This window comes from Perissodus microlepis, chromosome 14 (assembly GCF_051167445.1).
Source record: "Perissodus microlepis isolate ML-2025 ecotype Zambia chromosome 14, ASM5116744v1, whole genome shotgun sequence".
In the NCBI taxonomy this organism is placed as follows: Eukaryota; Metazoa; Chordata; class Actinopteri; order Cichliformes; family Cichlidae; genus Perissodus; species Perissodus microlepis.
The window spans coordinates 11,217,206-11,235,887 of record NC_140474.1 but is presented as its reverse complement, the minus strand read 5'-3'; the positions used below and the strand labels follow the sequence as shown (position 1 = coordinate 11,235,887).

At 38.9% G+C, this 18,682-nt stretch overlaps 2 protein-coding genes across 2 annotated transcripts; both read right to left on the bottom strand.

Annotated features, from left to right (window-relative positions):
* Nucleotides 1–7,432: 7,432 nt before the first annotated feature.
* LOC146373493 (dehydrogenase/reductase SDR family member 11-like) lies at nt 7,433–10,334 on the bottom strand. The gene is made up of 7 exons (XM_084950469.1): nt 10,175–10,334; nt 9,343–9,552; nt 9,096–9,190; nt 8,412–8,541; nt 8,211–8,303; nt 7,868–7,933; nt 7,433–7,753 (listed from the first exon to the last, which is right to left on the bottom strand). The coding sequence occupies exons 1-7, from the start codon at nt 10,304–10,306 to the stop codon at nt 7,715–7,717; spliced, it is 765 nt and encodes a 254-aa protein (XP_084806595.1). The 5' UTR covers nt 10,307–10,334; the 3' UTR covers nt 7,433–7,714.
* Nucleotides 10,335–13,006: 2,672 nt separating this feature from the next.
* On the bottom strand, nt 13,007–16,944 carry LOC146373492 (dehydrogenase/reductase SDR family member 11-like). Its single transcript, XM_084950467.1, has 7 exons — nt 16,707–16,944; nt 15,011–15,220; nt 14,557–14,651; nt 13,733–13,862; nt 13,425–13,517; nt 13,275–13,340; nt 13,007–13,160 (listed from the first exon to the last, which is right to left on the bottom strand). Exons 1-7 carry the CDS (start codon nt 16,836–16,838, stop codon nt 13,122–13,124), a joined length of 765 nt encoding a protein of 254 aa, XP_084806593.1. The 5' UTR covers nt 16,839–16,944; the 3' UTR covers nt 13,007–13,121.
* Nucleotides 16,945–18,682: the final 1,738 nt, after the last annotated feature.

Here is an 18,682-nt window from a genome sequence, read left to right as displayed (position 1 = left end):
CCTGTGAAGATACTGTTACAGTAATCAAGGCGGCTAGAGATAAATGCATGGATGAGTTTTTCTAGGTCTCCTTGTGTCATCAGTCCTTTAATCCTAGAAATGTTCCTCAGGTGATAGAAGGCTGACTTTGTTATAACTTTTATGTGGCCCTGGAGGTTCAGGTCTGAGTCCATTATTACACCTAAATTTCTGGCCTGGTCGGTAGTTTCTAGTTGGACCAGTTTGAGCTGATTACTGATATTTAATCGATCTATTTTGGGTCCAAAGATAAGTACTTCAGTTTTGTTATTGTTCAGTTGAAGGAAATTATGAGACATCCAATTATTAATTTGCTCAATGCATTTATTAAGAGTTTGGATAGGTTCAATATCACCTGGTGACATTGAGATATAAAGTTGAGTATCGTCTGCATAATTGTGGTAGTTAATATTATTGGTGGTTATAATCTGGCTTAACGGGAGCATGTAAATGCTAAATAAGAGGGGCCCTAGGATGGAACCCTGGGGGACCCCGCATGTGATTTCTGTATTTTGTGATGAAAATTGGCTAATTGACACATAGAAGTTCCTGTTCTTAAGGTAGGACTTGAACCAGTCGAGTGCTGTACCAGAGAGTCCGGCCCAGCTCTCTAGACGTTCCAGTAATATATCATGATCAACGGTGTCAAACGCCGCGCTAAGGTCCAGTAGTACCAATACTGTGGATTTCCCACGGTCAGTATTTATACGGATGTCATTAAACACTTTGACAAGGGCTGTCTCGGTGCTGTGGTGCCTACGAAAACCAGACTGATAAATATCAAAGCGGTTGTTCATTGTGAGAAAGCTGTTTAACTGCTGGAAAACAGCTTTTTCAATAATTTTACCGATAAATGGAAGATTAGAGATTGGTCTGTAGTTTTGCATTAATGTGCTGTCTAGGTTCTTTTTCTTTAATATTGGTTCAATAACTGCTGTTTTTAAGGCTTTGGGAAAGACACCTGATAGGAGGGATGCGTTAACTATTTGGATCAGATCCTCCCTGATGGCTGGGAGGACCTTTTTAAGAAAACCTGTCGGTAATATATCCAAGCAGCATGTGGCAGAGCTTAGATTCTCAATAATTTTATCGAGGCTTGATTGATTTATTGTTTGAAAGTGAGTCATTTTCTCTGCATAAGTACTAATTGGGCTTAACGTCGGTATTGGGGTTGAAACTAATGTGCCAATCGATCTTCTGATTTTCAAGATCTTTTCAATAAAGAAGCTGGCAAATTCATTGCAGGCCCTGGTGGAGCTTAGTTCAGGGGCTATTGCCACTGGAGGAGTAGTTAATCTCTCCACTGTAGCAAATAATGTCCTAGCATTGTTGTTGTTTCTATGAATAATCTCAGCGAAAAATGACTCCCTTGCATCCTTCAGGGCTAGTTGATACTTATTCAGCCTCTCTTTATATATCTCGCAGTGAACCTGGAGTCGAGTTCAAAGTTATGGAGGACATCATTTAATGCTTTTGTTCCGCTATCTTGAAGCTTGTCAGTATGAATGTTAAAATCTCCCACAATTGCTATCTGGTCATAGTCTAGACATATTGCAGAGCAAAGGTCATTGAAATCATTAAAAAAGTTTGTATTAGATTTTGGTGGTCTATATATGTTTAGAAATAAAACTTTGTTTGGTTCATTTATTTCAGTAGCTAAATGGTACTGAACTCACCTAGCGATACCTTTTTAAAGTTTAGTGATTGGTGAAAGTTTACAGCAAGGCCACCACCTCTTTTGTTTTTTCTGGTCTCACTAATGAAGTGATAATCAGTTGGGCAAGTCTCTATTAATACAGCTTGTTCTGAATTTCCATCTAACCAAGTTTCTGAAAGAAAGAGAACATGTATATCATGTGAAATGATGTAATCATTAATTAGGAGAGACTTCCCTGATAGAGATCTAATATTTAGTGCAGCTGCTTTAATATTTCTTTCAGTGATTGAGAGATTATTTTTGCACAGTATTATATTCAGATTCTGTACTGTTCGATTATAAGTACTTTTAGTGTGTAAGGATCTGTTGCCTGTAATAACTGGTATTTTGCTTTCAGTATAAGAATGAGAGTGACCGGACACATTTTGGTGGGAATGATGCAATCTGGTAGCGGCGTCCGGTCGGTATCAGATATCAGACTCAGTTAGGTGGAGTGGAGAGCCATATTGCTTATAAGGTGGGTGTGGTCCCACTTTTGGTGTCAGACGAATCCCTCTGTTTATTTGGGTTTGAAGGGGTTCGGGAAACGACTTAAATGGTGATATGATCACTGATGAGGATGATGATGATGAAGGTGTACAGACATCAGCTGGTGAGTTTCTGCACAGAGTTGAACCTGCATATTTGGCTGGAGTCGCTGTAATCTCTGCTGGAAGTGAAGTTGTTGGGGGTTGGCATAGTAACTCAGCTGTTTGAGCTATGTCAACTGATGTGTTTCTGCACAGCGTTGCTGAAACTCTGTATTTCTTTCGAGAGTCGTCAGGTGCCGTTGTTTTTGGGTCGGCTGATACGTCTCTGGCAGGCTTATCACTGAAAGGTGCAAGTACGTCATGGTCTCTGTGTGATACAGCTGGTTGGCGTCCACTGTGCGTCTCAGCTGATACTGACGTCATCAGTATGAGGTCAGAACATGTTTTCCATACACTAAAATACTGTTGCCCCCGTGATTAGAAGAAAACTGCAGTCATAAAACATGTTCTGACAGTTTAAAAATCGGAAGTTAAAAAGATTGATTCAATCGGTCTGGGATTTTAGATACTGCCCACATAAAAGGTCAGAATGTCTTAACAGCCATGATAAGAAAAAACTAATCAATTCTTTAACTCCTTTTAAATCTCTTTTCAAAACACACTGTATACTGTGAGATATAAAACCAAAAAGGGGAAATAGCGGTGAGTCTGTCATTACACTTTGCAATGTGTGAGGGATATTCCCAAATCCTTTAAGTGGGCGTTCTGTAACCCTCAACAGCAACAGGAAAGGAAATCTATTGAAGTTGTAGAAAAATATTTCTTTTAATATGGAGACATGACTCACCGAGACACAAAAATAAATTCTACATAATGTATTCTCATCTATATGTCCTGAACATAATTGGCCGAAACACAAAGAATAGCCAGACTTCATTTATTCTGCCTTTATTTTAAGTATGTCATATTGTGTTGTTGACAAAATACACTCCAAGTCTAATACCCTTTTCTGCTCTCCACCTCATCTCTCTCGCTCACTCTCTCTGTCTTTCCTTCAATTGCCTTTTGTCAGAGCCACAGGCAATTACCTATTAGTAGTAAGCAGAAATTCTAAAAAGGAAAGCGGGGGGGAAATGGGGGCCTTTTTGCACAGTGCTGATAAGAAACGGAGAGAAAATTCCATTTCTCTCTCATTGCAAAACGCAGTCTTCACCAAATAGTTATTTTGGACTGAGGGCAGCGATCTAACAGTTTGAGTGATAGTTACAAATTATACAAATTTTAGGTTATATTTCCTCATCTTATGGAGGTGTTACAATGACACTATGAACATAACATTTCTGCTCAACGGTTGAATGTTATTCTACACCAGAAATGCTTTGGATAGTCAAAATCTAATACGTCATTTGTCTTTAGCCTACAGAACAAATTGAACTGGACTCTGAGCAGTCGCCTGGTGTTGTCCGCATGCTACATGTTAACCTGAGGAACAGTGAGTTTCTCAGCTTATTCTCAGAAACAGGCAGGTTGAGTGTTACAAGACCACAGGAAGTTTCTCAATGCTGTACCACTTACTGGTTCTGGGTAGATGTCTGTATGTTGGTGAGTCATGCACGCACACACATTCAGTACTGTGCAAATGTCTTATTTCTTTCCCCATCACATATTTCTTTTATATTTTTCTAGGAAAATGGCTGCAGTGATTTATCGAAACATGCATGTATAAATTGAAAAACAATATACAGGGCAAAACCAGATCTAACAAGTGCAGTCAAAGAGCGCAACTCCCATGAAGGTCAAAGGCTATATGAAAACATTTTATTACAAGATGCTAACGGCACCCTGTTTTCAAATCAACACTCTGATGTTTGACTTTTGACCTCTGACCTTTTAGCATTACATACTAAAATGGTGTATTTTATTATCTTTACCTGTATGATCGGAGTAGAACTGGCTGAAATCTTTGGCTAATATAAACTGTAAAAACTTTAGATTTTAAGAGATATTCATCCATGTGTGATTTTTGCGAAACTACATGGCATCATTGTGATGCCGTACGGTGTTGGATTAAAAAAATAAATAAGTAAAAAGACTATTGTGCAGCTCTCTCCGTGCTATGATGTGTTATACTCAATATGGTGTCTTGACATTTGTTTTCAAGGTCAGCTTTGACCTCAGGGGCTAACAGTAGAGGTCAAGGTCAAATGCTTAGCCAATCTAGTTACTCATGTCCCCCAAGACCTAGTTTATTGTTGAAGCTTAAAGACAACCTGTAAAATATTGTGGGTAATTTAAAGTTTTTTTCTGATTTTCATATTTGTTGTGACCTTGACCTTAACCTAACCTTAACCCAATTTTCACCAAAATTAAAGCTGGAACAGCTCGTGGTGTTATTGATATCTACCATCACACAAAAAATGTAATATGAGATCTTTCTGTTGTTAATTCAGTTTAGTTTGACTTAGTTATTTATTAGTTTCATTGTTAGTTTCTTTTTAGTTGTTACTGTATGGAGGGGTGTTACAATAAAAGCTGTGTACACAGTCTCAGTAAACACACCAATGAAAGCCTCAACAGGCAAGTTGTAATAAAAAAGTGTTACCAAAATAATGAATATTGCATGAATTATTTCCTCTGTAGTTTTTGTTTTTTAGTCTTCAAATTCACAAAATCATTTGAGTTATTTTCCTTTGAAGTCTACTTGTGATTTTTATTTCAGTTAACAAAAATAAGCTTGATGACCATTTTTCTTTTTAAAACAGCCTGAACTCATGTAGGCATGCTTTCTTGTAATTTAAGTAGTCTTCAGGAATAGGTCTCCAGGCATTTTGAGCGAAATTCAAAACTCTTCTTCAAATCTTGTCTGCCTGTTGTTTCATCCTCTGCAAGGATGATCCAACACTGCTTCAGTAATATTAAGGTTCAGGTTCTGGGGAGGTCAGTCTATGACTGATAGTATTCCACTGTGTCTTTTTTCTATACAGGTGTGCTTTTACTGCATTGGCAGTGTGTCTGTCATCACTGTCAAGCTAAAAAATGAAAACACTGCCACTCAGATGTTTTCCAGATGGTATTACATGGTGGAACAAACTTTGACAGTACTATTCTGTGTTCATAGTTCCATCAGTTTTGACAAGATTCACAACCTCTCTGGTGGAAAACAGCCCCAAACCGTGACAGAACCTCCAGTGTGTTTTACAGATGACTGTAGATGAGTGCTGTACCTCTCTCCTGACCACCTCTGTACATACTGACAACAATTTGAACCAAAAATTTCACGTTTGAATGCCACGCTATTTTCAGTCATTTTCAGTTTGTGTGTTATTTGGCACACCTCAGCTTTTTCTACCCATCCCTTTCTTAAGAGTGGCTGTCAAGAAGCCATTCTTTGCTTTGAGACCAATTCTGATGTGGCTTAAACAACAAGAGGTGAATCCACAGAACTAAAAATTGGTTAAAAAGCAGCCAATGTCCAGAGAATAAACCGGAAAACTGCTGTTCTAGACCACTTTAAAAATTATAAGAAAGTATGGCTTCAGTGAAGCAAAACCAAAAGAAATGAGAGGTGATTCAAGGTTTTTGCACAGTACTGCACGTCAGTGTGAAATGTAGTTCTGATGAAGACATTAATAAGGGAATCAACAATAAATAATCTGGCATAATTTTAGATAATTCCCAAGAGGTTTCCTTACTATTGAGTTACTTGCAGTGTTTAATGAATTTAAAACTCTACTCTCACATTTTTATGATTCTGCTCCCTCGTAATGCTGTTTATCAGTTGCAAACTTTCATTGCCATCTGGTATTTTATTTTATAATATAAAGTGACACCTGTCCAAAATTGAAATGTCCAGAAATAAATATTTAAATTTTACTAAACATTTTTAACAATACTTTCATGCGCTGAACACAATATTTTGATCTTCTAGTAAAAAAAACACTATTCTCATGTGAAATATTGTTTTGAATGTTTTTATTGTACATACACTGGTTTTAATGCATTAAAATATGCAAAACACATGATTGTGTGAATAATTTGCACAAATTTTAAAACTACATGTCTATATGTCGGTGTTCATTATACAATTAAATGTTCTTTTAATACCACTAAAAAACTCAATTCCATTGTTTTCTATTACTTTAGTAATCAGTTAGTATTTGCTTTAGTACTCTAAAGACCAGTCAGCAACCATCTAGCAAACACAAGTCGTGTGAGAAAAATATGACTGGTTTTGACTGGTGGTTGGAAGATGCTGCCAGTTCTTGTGAAACTGATTGCTAAAGGGTTATTGTCATAATATTTAAACAGAATTCAAACTATGAGTTTGTCTGTGGAAAACTAACTGCTGCTCTGTCTCTCTATACAGCACTGACTCAACAGAAATCTGCTGCGTCACCCCCATGCCTCAGGAACCCCTCCCTCTCTGATCCCCCCAGGAACCATACCCCTCCCTCTCTGTTTTTAATTCTCCTCCCTCCACCGACCCCCCTCCCTCTAAGGGAGAAAACATAAATTTTCCCCCCACCGGTTGCATTTCGTCACACATATGGAATCCAATACACACTTCCGGAGTACCCTCCCCCTCACCGGATGCAATTCATCGCGCTTATGGATCATATTACACACTTCCGGAGTACTTCCGGTGGGGTCAAAAGGTCAAGGCTAGGGCCATCAATCAAATTGGAGACATAAGCAGGGTACCTAATCTCTCTGTCATGCTTGTGACCTCTAGTGGTCAAAACAGAAAGGGGTGAAAGCTTATCCTCCCTCTACATCGAAACATTACTTCAGACATATAAGTCCATTTTAGTACAAAGGAAAATAGAAAAGTACAAACAACACAAAAAACAGGATCATCAGTGGAAAAAAAACATGTCAGCAATTGTTCCAATGTTTCCAAAAACAAGAAGATTATTTTTTTCAGAGTAGGCTCAGAGTCATCGTGACCACAATTAGGAAGAATACTAGTCAAAAAAAGACTTTGCTGCATAATCCATCTGGTGGGGTCCAGTGTTGTTATAGTTTGAAGTTGGAATATGCTAAGACATGAAACAAGGTGTGAAAAAAGTCTTTTAGTTAACCGAAATCTGAAGCTACTTTTCACTGTTCCCTTGTCACAAAGAGTCACCACAGTTTTTGTTTTTACACACGGTGGGTTAACTTTGTTAACTAATATTCTCAGACTCTACTTTCCCATGAATTAGTGAGGTATTATATATTAACTTTACATTTTATTACTATTGTTGGAGGAATGAAACATATGTTTGAGATATTTTTACACCTACAATTGTATGTTTTCCACCATACACTGCTCTTTAAATCAGATTTCCTTCAGTGAAATAAGAACACTCACAAATTTCCCCCACAAAAACATTTTATTTTATAAATCAGTGAAAACTTTAATGACAAACATCATAAACAAAACTGTTTCATGACCATATCACAACTCATCATTTTCATAAGTGTAGTAAGGAAGTAGGTTTATTCAGGGGGATCATGTAGGTCAACCCTAAGCTTGCTCCGTGCCTTGCATCTGAACATCTCCAATCTGAAAGAAAGATGTTTTTTAAATATTATTACAAGCAAAGTGCTGATGTTTAAACAGCAAATCAGGAAAACCAATAATTCACAATAAAAAAGAATTAAAATAAGAGGAAATCACCTGAACGTGAGCAGGCGCACTGAGCACGTATGTAACAGCATTGGCAACATCTATTGCTTCCAGAGGCTGTCAGAGAAGTGGAACATGATTAACAGCTTTAAAAATGTTTTTATTTTGGGCCTTTTCTTCTTTATTTTTATAGATCAGTAGAGTAGACAGAAACGCAGGGAATGAATCACATGCAGAAAGTGGCCAGGTCAGATCATACCTGAGCCCCTATAGTGGCCTTTTGGCATATGGGTCGCCTGCTTGACCCAGTGAGCTAGACTGGCATCCAAATGAAATACATTTTATCTGAGTTATCGTATTAGCAGTGCATGAATAGTAGGAATAATAATTTTACCTTATATGCAGAATATGCACCAGATGCTTTATCAGGACTGTTGCTGTAGAGCCGGAGAGCAAATTCTGTCTCCACTAAACCAGGAGATATACACTGCAAAAAAGAGCTGATATTGAGGGATCTTCACAAACTACTACATGTGTGTATCTGAAAACTGTAATATTGGTGTTTCAGACACTTTTAGATTGGCTGCAGCCTTACTGTGGCTCGGATATGGCTGTTTTCTGCACGCAGCTCCTGCCTCAGTCCCTCCGTCAGGGCGGTTACAGCATACTTTGTGGCGGTGTAGAAATGCAGAACAGCTTTGGGAACTACACGATGTCCGCACATGCTGCAACAGATTTATGAGGCATTAACCAGGCGAGCATTAAGCAACATTTATTTTGTGTTATTTTTTAAGTCATTTCTCACTGATGTAAGACACTCTGCTGCCCACAAAACTGTATATAAGGTTGCAGCAGTTATTTTATCCTGATGTTTTGCAGTTTCTCTTTGACTTTGTTAATTTGTTAAATGGACCCACAACCATTCATGGCTGACTCGTCCTATCAGAAGTTTCTTCCTGTTAAAAGGAAGTTTTTCTTTCCTACTGTCGCCAAAGTATTTACTCACAGGAGGTTGTCTGATTGCCAGGGTTTTTGTGTATTATTGTAGAATCTTTACCTTACAGTATTAAGCGCCTTGAATTGACTGTTGTCGTGATTTGGTGCTATATAAATATAATTAAAATGAATTGAAATATTCAGTTACTAGACTGATGGATGCCAGTGGGCCCCTTAAGCTAAGGCCCAGTCACTAGGCACTCTCCTTCTGTAAAATGAGACTTTGTGGTAAAATACAGATAATGGTAATAACAATATTACAAGTTTGTGAAAAATTGCACACCTGTTTATGTTTATGATGTGGCCATCGTCAACATTTCTCTCTTTCATTGACTGATAAGCTTCACGTGTGCAGATACTCAGAGCAAGAACGTTCACCTGTAAGTAACCAAGAAAATAAATAAAATGTAAAGAAAATATCTGGAATCAACAAATGTGAATTACTTTTTACAATGCAATGATCTGCAATGCGAAACATTCTTCCAGATCAAAACAAGTATTTTATTTCTACAATAACTCAGAGCTCTTACATCCATCATGTTCTTCCAGCCACTGGTTTTGCCATTTAGCAGCAGGTCTGGATGAGCCAAGCCAGCATTGTTGATGCACACGTCCACACCTTTGTGCTGCTCTTTGATCGCTGCAAACATGGCCAGAATCTCCTCCTCTTTGCTCAAGTCACACTTGAAAGGAACCAAAACACCAGGGTGGCCAGCACTCTGACACTCTGCTGCCAGTTTCTGAAACCAGAATAGAAAAAGATGACAGACTTCAGAATCCCATTTGTGTTTTTAATGTGTACGAATCTACCATTCAAACATGTAGATTAAGTTACTGTAAATACATTGATTTGAGTTTTCAGTTTGCATATCAAAGCTCAGTGACCCATGCGTATCATCCACAAACAGTAGTTTGCCTGTGTTTGGATGTTCTGCCCGTTTTTGAGTTTTGCTTATTTCACTGACCTAATAATCATTTTGTAACAGCAGGCACATGATGATGTGATGATGCCTGCAAAAGCCTTTTCTCTGGTTTTGTCTTGAGGTATGATTCAAACAGTTCACGCATTTCATCAAGGAAATAAAAAAAACTTCAGAAAGTGGTTCCGTGCAGTGGCTGTTAACAAAACACTTGTGCAGTTAAATAATAATGTAATATATTAGTGTGCTGTAACTACATGCTTTCGTCAGTTTATAATAGTTTAATGCTTCCTGCTCGCCCAGCCTCTCTTTTGTAAGTCTGAAAGCTTTATTTATTTATTTATTTGCATTACGGCAACTTTAACATCAAAATTTACTCCGTGCTAGCTAGTTTACATCAAATTACTCTCTGCAGGATCTGAGTTTCCACTTCAGAACAAACCTGGATTTTTCCGATGTCCCTGGCGCAGCCCATTACTTTCATACCGAGCCGGACCAGTTCCACGGCTATAGTCGCCCCAATCCCGACCGAGGCTCCGGTCACCAGAGCCACTCTACCCCGCCAGCGCTCCATCACAGCCCGGTAATCTGCTACACGGACGAAAGCACCTCAAGTATGATGCCAGGGACGCTAAGTCCGAAGAAAACGGACTCCGGAGCTCCAACTGTCTTGTACTCGTGAACATGCGATGCTTTTAAACACATCATATGCCTGTGTGCTGCGTTCAAGTCATCAGCAAACTGTAGGAAAACAGTTGAATCGGTTCTTTTGTTTATTCAAGTAAAAACTATACTATGATATGTTTACTTGCATTCAAGTAACCTAATTCTATCGCATTTTATGGAGACATATATATATATATATATATATATATATATATATATATATATGTGTGTGTGTGTGTGTGTGTGTGTGTGTGTGTGTGTGTGTGTGTGTGTGTCTGAACTCTCTGCACACACAGAATGAGTTAGACCTGTTTATTTTTTAAAGTTATGATTCATATACAAGGAATAGACGGGCAAGGACTTAAATATTAAATTGAATTATTTTGTACGGTGTAGAAGTAAATTCATATTTCATTTGATTTACAGAGATGTGTTTATGATGTTTACAGATGTAATTATGTACACATTTCCATTTATATTTAATATTTACATGTTTTGGTATTTACACGATTACATGCTTATAATGTTTACATATTCACTTTCAAAACAGAGTCTTGAATCTAGCTAGTTGGTTTTCCCATATTTATCCAAGTCGAGGACTTTCTAACTTCTGACTAGTTAGAGAACTCACTCGGTGAATGTTGTGTTAAACAAAGTGTGCAGCTAAGAAAGTTCTCTGTCTTCATCTTTCTGTTTATAGAACAAACCCTCACATTATACCATTATGCCAGCTGACCCAATGACAGAGGTTATGTCATTGGGTGCTCATTGCTATAACATCAGTAGAAGACATCTGCTATGGAAACTGGATAAACAGATCCTACATTGCAGTGGGAACAATAGTGAGCAGTGTGGATGTAATGAGCCAACCCTGGAAGAAGACAGCAGCAAAGCTGAACTAGATGATGTATAGCCACCCTAATGACAGATGCATCTGCTGAACTGAGGATGAACACAACACCACAGCACTGGCCAAGAAATCACAGCAGCGTCTCTTCTTTCTCCGCAAACTAAGAAGAGCAGGAGCACCAGCCCCCATCATGTACACTTTCTACAGAGGCACCATCGAGAGCATCCTGTCGAGCTGCATCGCTGTGTGGTTTGGAGCCTGCAATGCGTCCTGTCATAGAACCCTCCAACGCATAGTGAGGGCTGCAGAGAGGATCATTGGTGTCTCTCTCCCTTCCCTCCAGGACATTTACAGCACCCGTCTCACTAAAAAAGCCCTTTGCATAGCGGCTGATCCCACGCACCCAATGCAAAGCTTCTTCAAGCTGCTGCCGTCAGGGAGGAGACTGCGGAGTCTCCAGGCCAGGACCAGCAGACTGAAGGACAGCTTCATCCATCAGGCTGTCAGGAAGCTTAACTCCCTTCCGATTCTGCCCCCTCTCCCCTCTTCTCCTTCACGGTCTCACTGAACTCTGTCACACACACTCACACACACACACTCTCTGACTTCACTCACTGGCCTGCACCAGTTACCAGTCACTTTGTGGAGCATTGGACTGCCATTATCTCATAAGACTTTGTTGTTATACTATCTCTTACCGTATATTACTAAATCTCCATTTGCACTATTTGCTTATTTGCACTACTCTGCCTGGTTTACACTCAATGTCATTTATCCTACTTGAATATTGTATATTGTATATTGCATAGCTTTCTTGTTATACGTAAAATTGTATTGTATTTATTTAAATTTTTATTTTTAATTATTTTATTTGCATTTTTTAATCACTCTCTTATATTTAAATGTTCATTTGCTATTTCACCTAGGGTTTGAGAGTAACGAAATTTCTATTCTCTGTATGTCCTGTACATGTGGTAGAATTGACAAAATAAAGTTGACTTGACTTGACTTGAACACTGGAACACTGCAAGCCTGTTGCTCTTAATACCATTTACACCAGTAGTATTACTGTAATCATTGAGCATTGAGATGTTAACCTAAAAATGGTATCAATAAGGAATTTCAAAACAATGAGCAGAGAAAAATAGTACAATCAAAAAAGGACAAAAACAACAGCGACATCCAGCACATGGTTCGTTACCACTCAGTCAAAGATTCGTTGGAGTCTTAAATTCCACGACTGCTGAGGAGCTCAGCTTCCCTTGATTCCAAACCACGAGTCCTCAGCTGAGCAGCACTACTTCCACCACTGTACCAGCTCCCTCACCTTACCACTTCCAGGGTTGCCCCATCAGCTTGGTGAGGCTCTAGCTTCTTGTCTAGTAATCGTTGCAGTGAACCGCGTCTGATCAGGTTGGACCCCTCCCCCTCGCCGGCATTCAGCAGGCAATGGCGGACAACTCCAACTGTAGCTTCTATTTCCAAACTCCATATCCAATCAGACCCACCTCGATTTCCACCGTGTCCACTCTTGGGCTCTTCTGTCCAGTCCCAAGCTCTGCAGAACCCCAACTTGTGGCCTCTCATATCTGGAGCCCCCTCCTTTCAGTACTCAGCACATCTCTCCAAATATCTCGGCTCCCCTGGTTCTGTTAAATGTAACTGTTGTTGATGTGTTTAAAAAACTGTTGTTTATATCAGGTTTCCTTCAGTAAAATAAGAACACTCAACAAGCCACCCACCATCATTTTATTTTATACATCAGTGAAAATTTTCAGTACAAACATCATAAACCAAACTGTTTATAAATGTAGTAAATTAAAGTAAAGTAAAGTAAAGTAGGTTCATTCAGGGGGAATCATGTAGGTCAAACCTAAGCTTGCTCAGTGCCTTTCATCAGAACATCTCCAATCTGAAAGAAAGATGTTCTTATATATTATTATACACAAAGTATTGACAATTAAATAGTAGATGAGGAAAAACAATAAGTCAGAATAAAAAAAGCATTAAAATTAGAGAAAATCACCTGAACATGAGGAGGAGCTCTGAGCACGTAGGTAACAGCATTGGCAACATCTATTGCTTCCAGAGGCTGTCAGAGAAGTGAAAAATGATTAATAGTTGTATCTGAGTAACCATATTAGCAGTACACGAACAGTACGAATAATAATGTTACCTTATATGCAGAGTATGCACCAGCTGCTTTATCTGGATTGTCTTTGTAGAACCGTGATGCAAATTCAGTCTCCACTAAACCAGGAGAAATGCTCTGCAAAAAAAAAAAAGATAAGATAAGATAAGATAAAACTTTATTAATCCCTCGGGTGGGTTCCTCTGGATAATGAAGAAGAATCAAGAAGCACCTTGTGTATATTATAACAGGTAATACTGCTGTCTCAGACACTTTGTGCATGTGTTTCTTAGAAGCTGATATTGGTGTTAAAGGCAGTCTTGGAGCTGGGTGCAGTGTTTTTAAAGCCTTACTGTGGCTCGGATATGGCTCTTTTCTGCATGCAGCTCCTGCCTCAGGCCCTCTGTCAGTGCGGTTACAGCATACTTTGTGGCGGTGTAGAAATGTAGATCAGCATGGGGAATCACACTATGCCCACACAAGCTGCAACAGAAGACAGTTCAGAAGAAGTCGTAACCTGGTCAGCATTTACCAACATGCACTCATCTGTAGGTTATTCTTTTAGAGACACGATTTGGAGTTTCTCATTGGCTTTTTTTTTATTTCCAGAGAGAAATACCTGGTGCTGACAGGTTTAATCAGCATTGTTTGCTTTCCTTTTTTTTTTTTTTTTTTGGCTTGAATGCAACAGATAATCATTTGCTCCTTGTTATTGGGATAGAGCCATTGCCATTGTTATTACCCTCTTCTTTGCTTTTTCTATTGTTTTCTGTGAAAACAGTCTTCTGTGTAGTGTTGACAACTTTTATTGGATGCTTCCTAGACTTTCTTAGGTGAACCAGTCATTGTTAACTTATTAGAATTTATAGCACCACTTTGGTTGCCAGGTCACTCTGATAAAATGGGACTTCATGGTAAAATAAACATAATGATGCTAATACTGGAGGTTGCTATGTGTCATGGCACAGATAGGGAGCATTGGCGTGTTTGGGTTGAATGTAAGGGAAAGTCCTGCCCTCCAGCTTTAACAAAAGGTCCACTGTGAGGTCCAATGTGTAGTGTTGTCATAATCAGAGACTGACTGTTTAATAAAGATTATAAGATATAGTCTTTGTTTAATAATTAAACCAATTTCACAAGCATACCCATCACAAAGCATTATTAAATAAAACTGCACCTGTTGATGTTTATGATGTGCCCATCATCCACGTTTCTCTCTTTCATTGACTGATAAGCTTCACGCGTGCAGATGCTCAGTGCAAGAACGTTCACCTGTTAGGAACGAAGCAGAGAAATAAACAGTAAAGAAAATGTATCTGGAATCAACACCTCCAAATAGCACATCTACTTATTGCATCTCACACACAGTGGGTACAAAAATGCATTAAGACCACTGATCGGTGACCACACGCATCATGTTGTTACATTTTAATGACCTGTTGGGAAAACATTCATGTGAATCTTACATTCAATTCAATTCAATTTTATTTATATAGCACCAAATCACAACAGCAGTCGCCTTGAGGCGCTTTATATTGTACAGTAGATCGTACAATAATAGATACAGAGAAAAACCCACAGAAATCACACACTACAACATTCGTAGACCAAACCAAGATGTGAGCTCTTACATCCATCATGTTCTTCCAGCTGCTGGTTTTGCCACTTAGCAGAGGTTCTGGATGAGCCAAGCCAGCATTGTTGATGCACACGTCCACGCCTTTGTGCTGCTCTTTGATCGCTGCAAACATGGCCAGAATCTCCTCCTCTTTGGTCAAGTCACACTTGAAAGGAACCAAAACACCAGGATGACCGGCACTCTGACACTCTGCTGCCAGTTTCTGAAACCAAGAAGAAAAAGATGACAGACTTTAGAATCCATTTTGTGTTTTTAAAGTGTATGAATTTGCCATTCAAATGTTACTTTTCCACAGTCCTAGGTCTGCGACCCAGTGTTTTGGTTTAAGTTTTATTCCTTGAATTATTGTTCTCTGTTATATTATGTTTATAGTTCATGGTTTCTGTTCTTGTTCTGTGCCTCATGTTTCCTTGTCTCTGTGTGAAGCCCCTGTTTTTGAGCCTGTGTCGGTAAGTTCAGTCGGTGTACTTCCTGTTTTACTTTGGTAGTCTTCAGTCTGTGTGCGTCGGGTTCTGTTTTGCTGTCCTGTTTCACTGTGTTTACCAGGTGTTTGCTCTTTGCCTTGTTCCCCTTTTGTATTTACTGTGTGTTTGCCTTTGCTGTAAAGTTACTGCAAATATGTAGATTGGAGTTTTCATTCTGGATATCAGAACTCAATAACTAACAGTGCATTTTCTTTTTAGCGTATCATCTGACTCTAGCATATTCTTCTGTCATGCCAATTAACCTTCACTACATCCATGAATCTTCTCTGTGGTCTTCTTCTTTACTTTCTGCCTGGCAGCTCTATATTCCATATCCTTTGTCCTATATATCCACTATCCTTCCTCTGCACATTTCCATACCCTCTCAGCCTTGCATCTCTAACTTTGTCTCCAAACAGTTCAACGTGAGTTGTTCTTCTGATATTCGCATTTCTTCCTTCTCCATCATATCAGTCAGCTGCCTCCCTTTACTAGTCAGTTCCATCATTTAAAATCCTTATTCTCACTTCAAAAAGAATCTTAGCAGCTTGTCTGTGTTTAGGTGTTCTACTAACTTGTGTGTTTTGTCTGGGTCTTCCCAGTGTGAACATCTCACAATGGGCATATTTCATTGGCCTAATAATCACTATATTACGGAGGAGTGTGATTATATGATGATACCTACAAAAAACATTTTTATCTTACTTCTTGAGGTATTCCTCGAACTGTGAACTGAACATTCGGTACACTTTCCTGTATTTTTTTTCCTTTCTTTTGCGTAAATCTGCCCCAGGGCAGCTGTGGCTACAACTGTAGCTTGCCTCCACCAGTGTGTGAATGTGTGTGTGTGAATGGGTGGATGACTGGGTGTGTAAAGCGCTTTGGGGTCCCTAGGGGGGACTAGTAAAAGCGCTATACAAATACAGGCCATTTACCATTTAAGTTGTTAACAATAGAGTCACAGAGTTTGATTTACAGAACTATAATACAGGATGTGCTGGCTGCTGGCCAGCCTCTCTATATTATGTAAGTCTGACACAGCTGGAAATGTTATGCAAAACGGTAACTTTAACATCACAATTTACTTCTCTGCTCGAGTCACTTATATACACAAATACCCGGTATGCCAGATAAGAGCATACCGGGTATTTGCCGACGCAGTCCAGCCCTGTATAGAGGTTAAATTACTCTATGCGTTAACTGAGTTTTCACTTCAAAACAAACCTGGATTTTTCCGACGTCCCTGGCGCAGCCCACCACTTTCATTCCGAGCCGGACCAGCTCTACTGCCACAGCCGCTCCAATCCCAGCCGAGGCTCCGGTCACCAGAGCCACTCTGCCCCTCCAGCGCTCCATCACAGCCCGGACACAGGTAACCTACTACACGCACGAAAAGCACCACAAGTATGAAGAATCTGCCGCAGAATGACCCCAGAGCTTCTGTAATGCATCGGTGAGAAGTCGATGTACTGTATACACACGTGTGCTGCGTTAAAGTCATGTTCACACTGTAGGGAAAAAAAGTTTTCCGTCGTGATAAAATGCTGAAAAACTGGCGGTAATAGACTCGTAACAAAAAATATTAAATTAAATGAAACTATTTCTGTCTGTTTCGGCTCTTCCTGCACATATTTGCATAGGTAAATGCCACTTTGAAATCCACAGAACAGTTCGTAGCTGTTGCTTCACTTTCATTTGCAATGTGCACTAGTCTCTATTTATTTATTTTTATCATGGTTTCCCTTGGCCCAGTATATTTCTCTCTTAAAAATCAGACACATTAAGACACCGACGTGGCGCTTAGAGCATGCTGAGATTAAATCTATACATCTACAGAGATGCAGTGTAACAACAGTTTAAGTTGAATATTTAAGAGACAAAAAAGACTTTTAAGTCATTATTTTGTTTCTTTTTAAATCAAATTTGTTAACCTGGATGGTTCCTACTAATAACTGTCCAGCATTTTAAGAAGGGTTTTCCTGTCACAGAAGGTTCAAGAGGAGAGAAGCAAACAGATTAAAAAACGACTGAAACCAAACCCTTTATTCCACAGATGAAATATTTCCAAGCACAATGAACAGACGCAAACACACCAGAGTCCTGAGGCCTGCGCTTGAGCAGGTCATGTTGATGATAAGTAATAAATGGGTATAAAATCCTATTGGTCGGTTCCGTCTAGGAAAACATTCCATTTCCAACATTTCTTGGAAAAGCACTCAGACGTCACAGTATTTATTGTATTTGTTTTTAAAGCAGTGTAGTATAAAAGGTTGATTCTTAGTTACAAAATTTTCCCTTGATTTTTTTCCTTCTGGCTGCAATGAATTTTTAAAACAATCCTATTATTTTTTAGGTCTTAATATATGATCCTAAAACAGCAGAGCATTGTCATTCCCAACGTGTGTCACGGCCCGAGGCCTCTCATCAGAAGGGTGAAAGGTACCCTTCCAACGTGTTTAAAACAGGGCACCTACTTTTATTTGTAGACCTTTTATGAACTCTGGGCTATGTTGTGGGATTGTCTTTATTATGTAGTTTAGATTAAGATGGTTTAAAGTTACTTGCTATGTGGTTTACAAACTTTATGGGTTCTTTATGGGCATTTGAGTATTCAACTACTTTTGTTTGTATTTAGAAGTGACAGGCCATTGGACTCTAACTGCTACCTCTATCTGAATTCTGTACATCATTAAATCACGTTCAATTCCTTTTAAATGATCGTTCCTTATTGAACTTATGTTATTTCATCAGGGTTGTGTTTACTGCCAGATTCTTCATGTGGTCAATACTGGTTTATAAGGCATTTCTATTGCTTGGGACACCAATCTATTCTGACTTTAAGAAGAAAAGGTTTCTTCATATATAAACTGGACATGTCAGATATCAGTTATTCAGATTACTTTAGCTGACTTTTCAACAAAGATATAATTGATCTGCTCTTTGACACTGAAGGTTAAGATTTGTATTTTCCTTTTTATTTTTTTTGTAAAACAACACAGTCAGTCATGCCCGTGCATACCATTTATCATGGTACTGCTAAATTAGCAGAACAGCAAAGATATTCTCTAGAACACCGTTGAGACTGTGCATGTATGGGTGCAGCAACCTGAGGGAGCTGGGCTAAATCTGTCTAACCTGAATGGACAGGATTTGCTGTCTCATGCTCCCAACAGTGACAAATACACAAGCAAAAAGCAAAA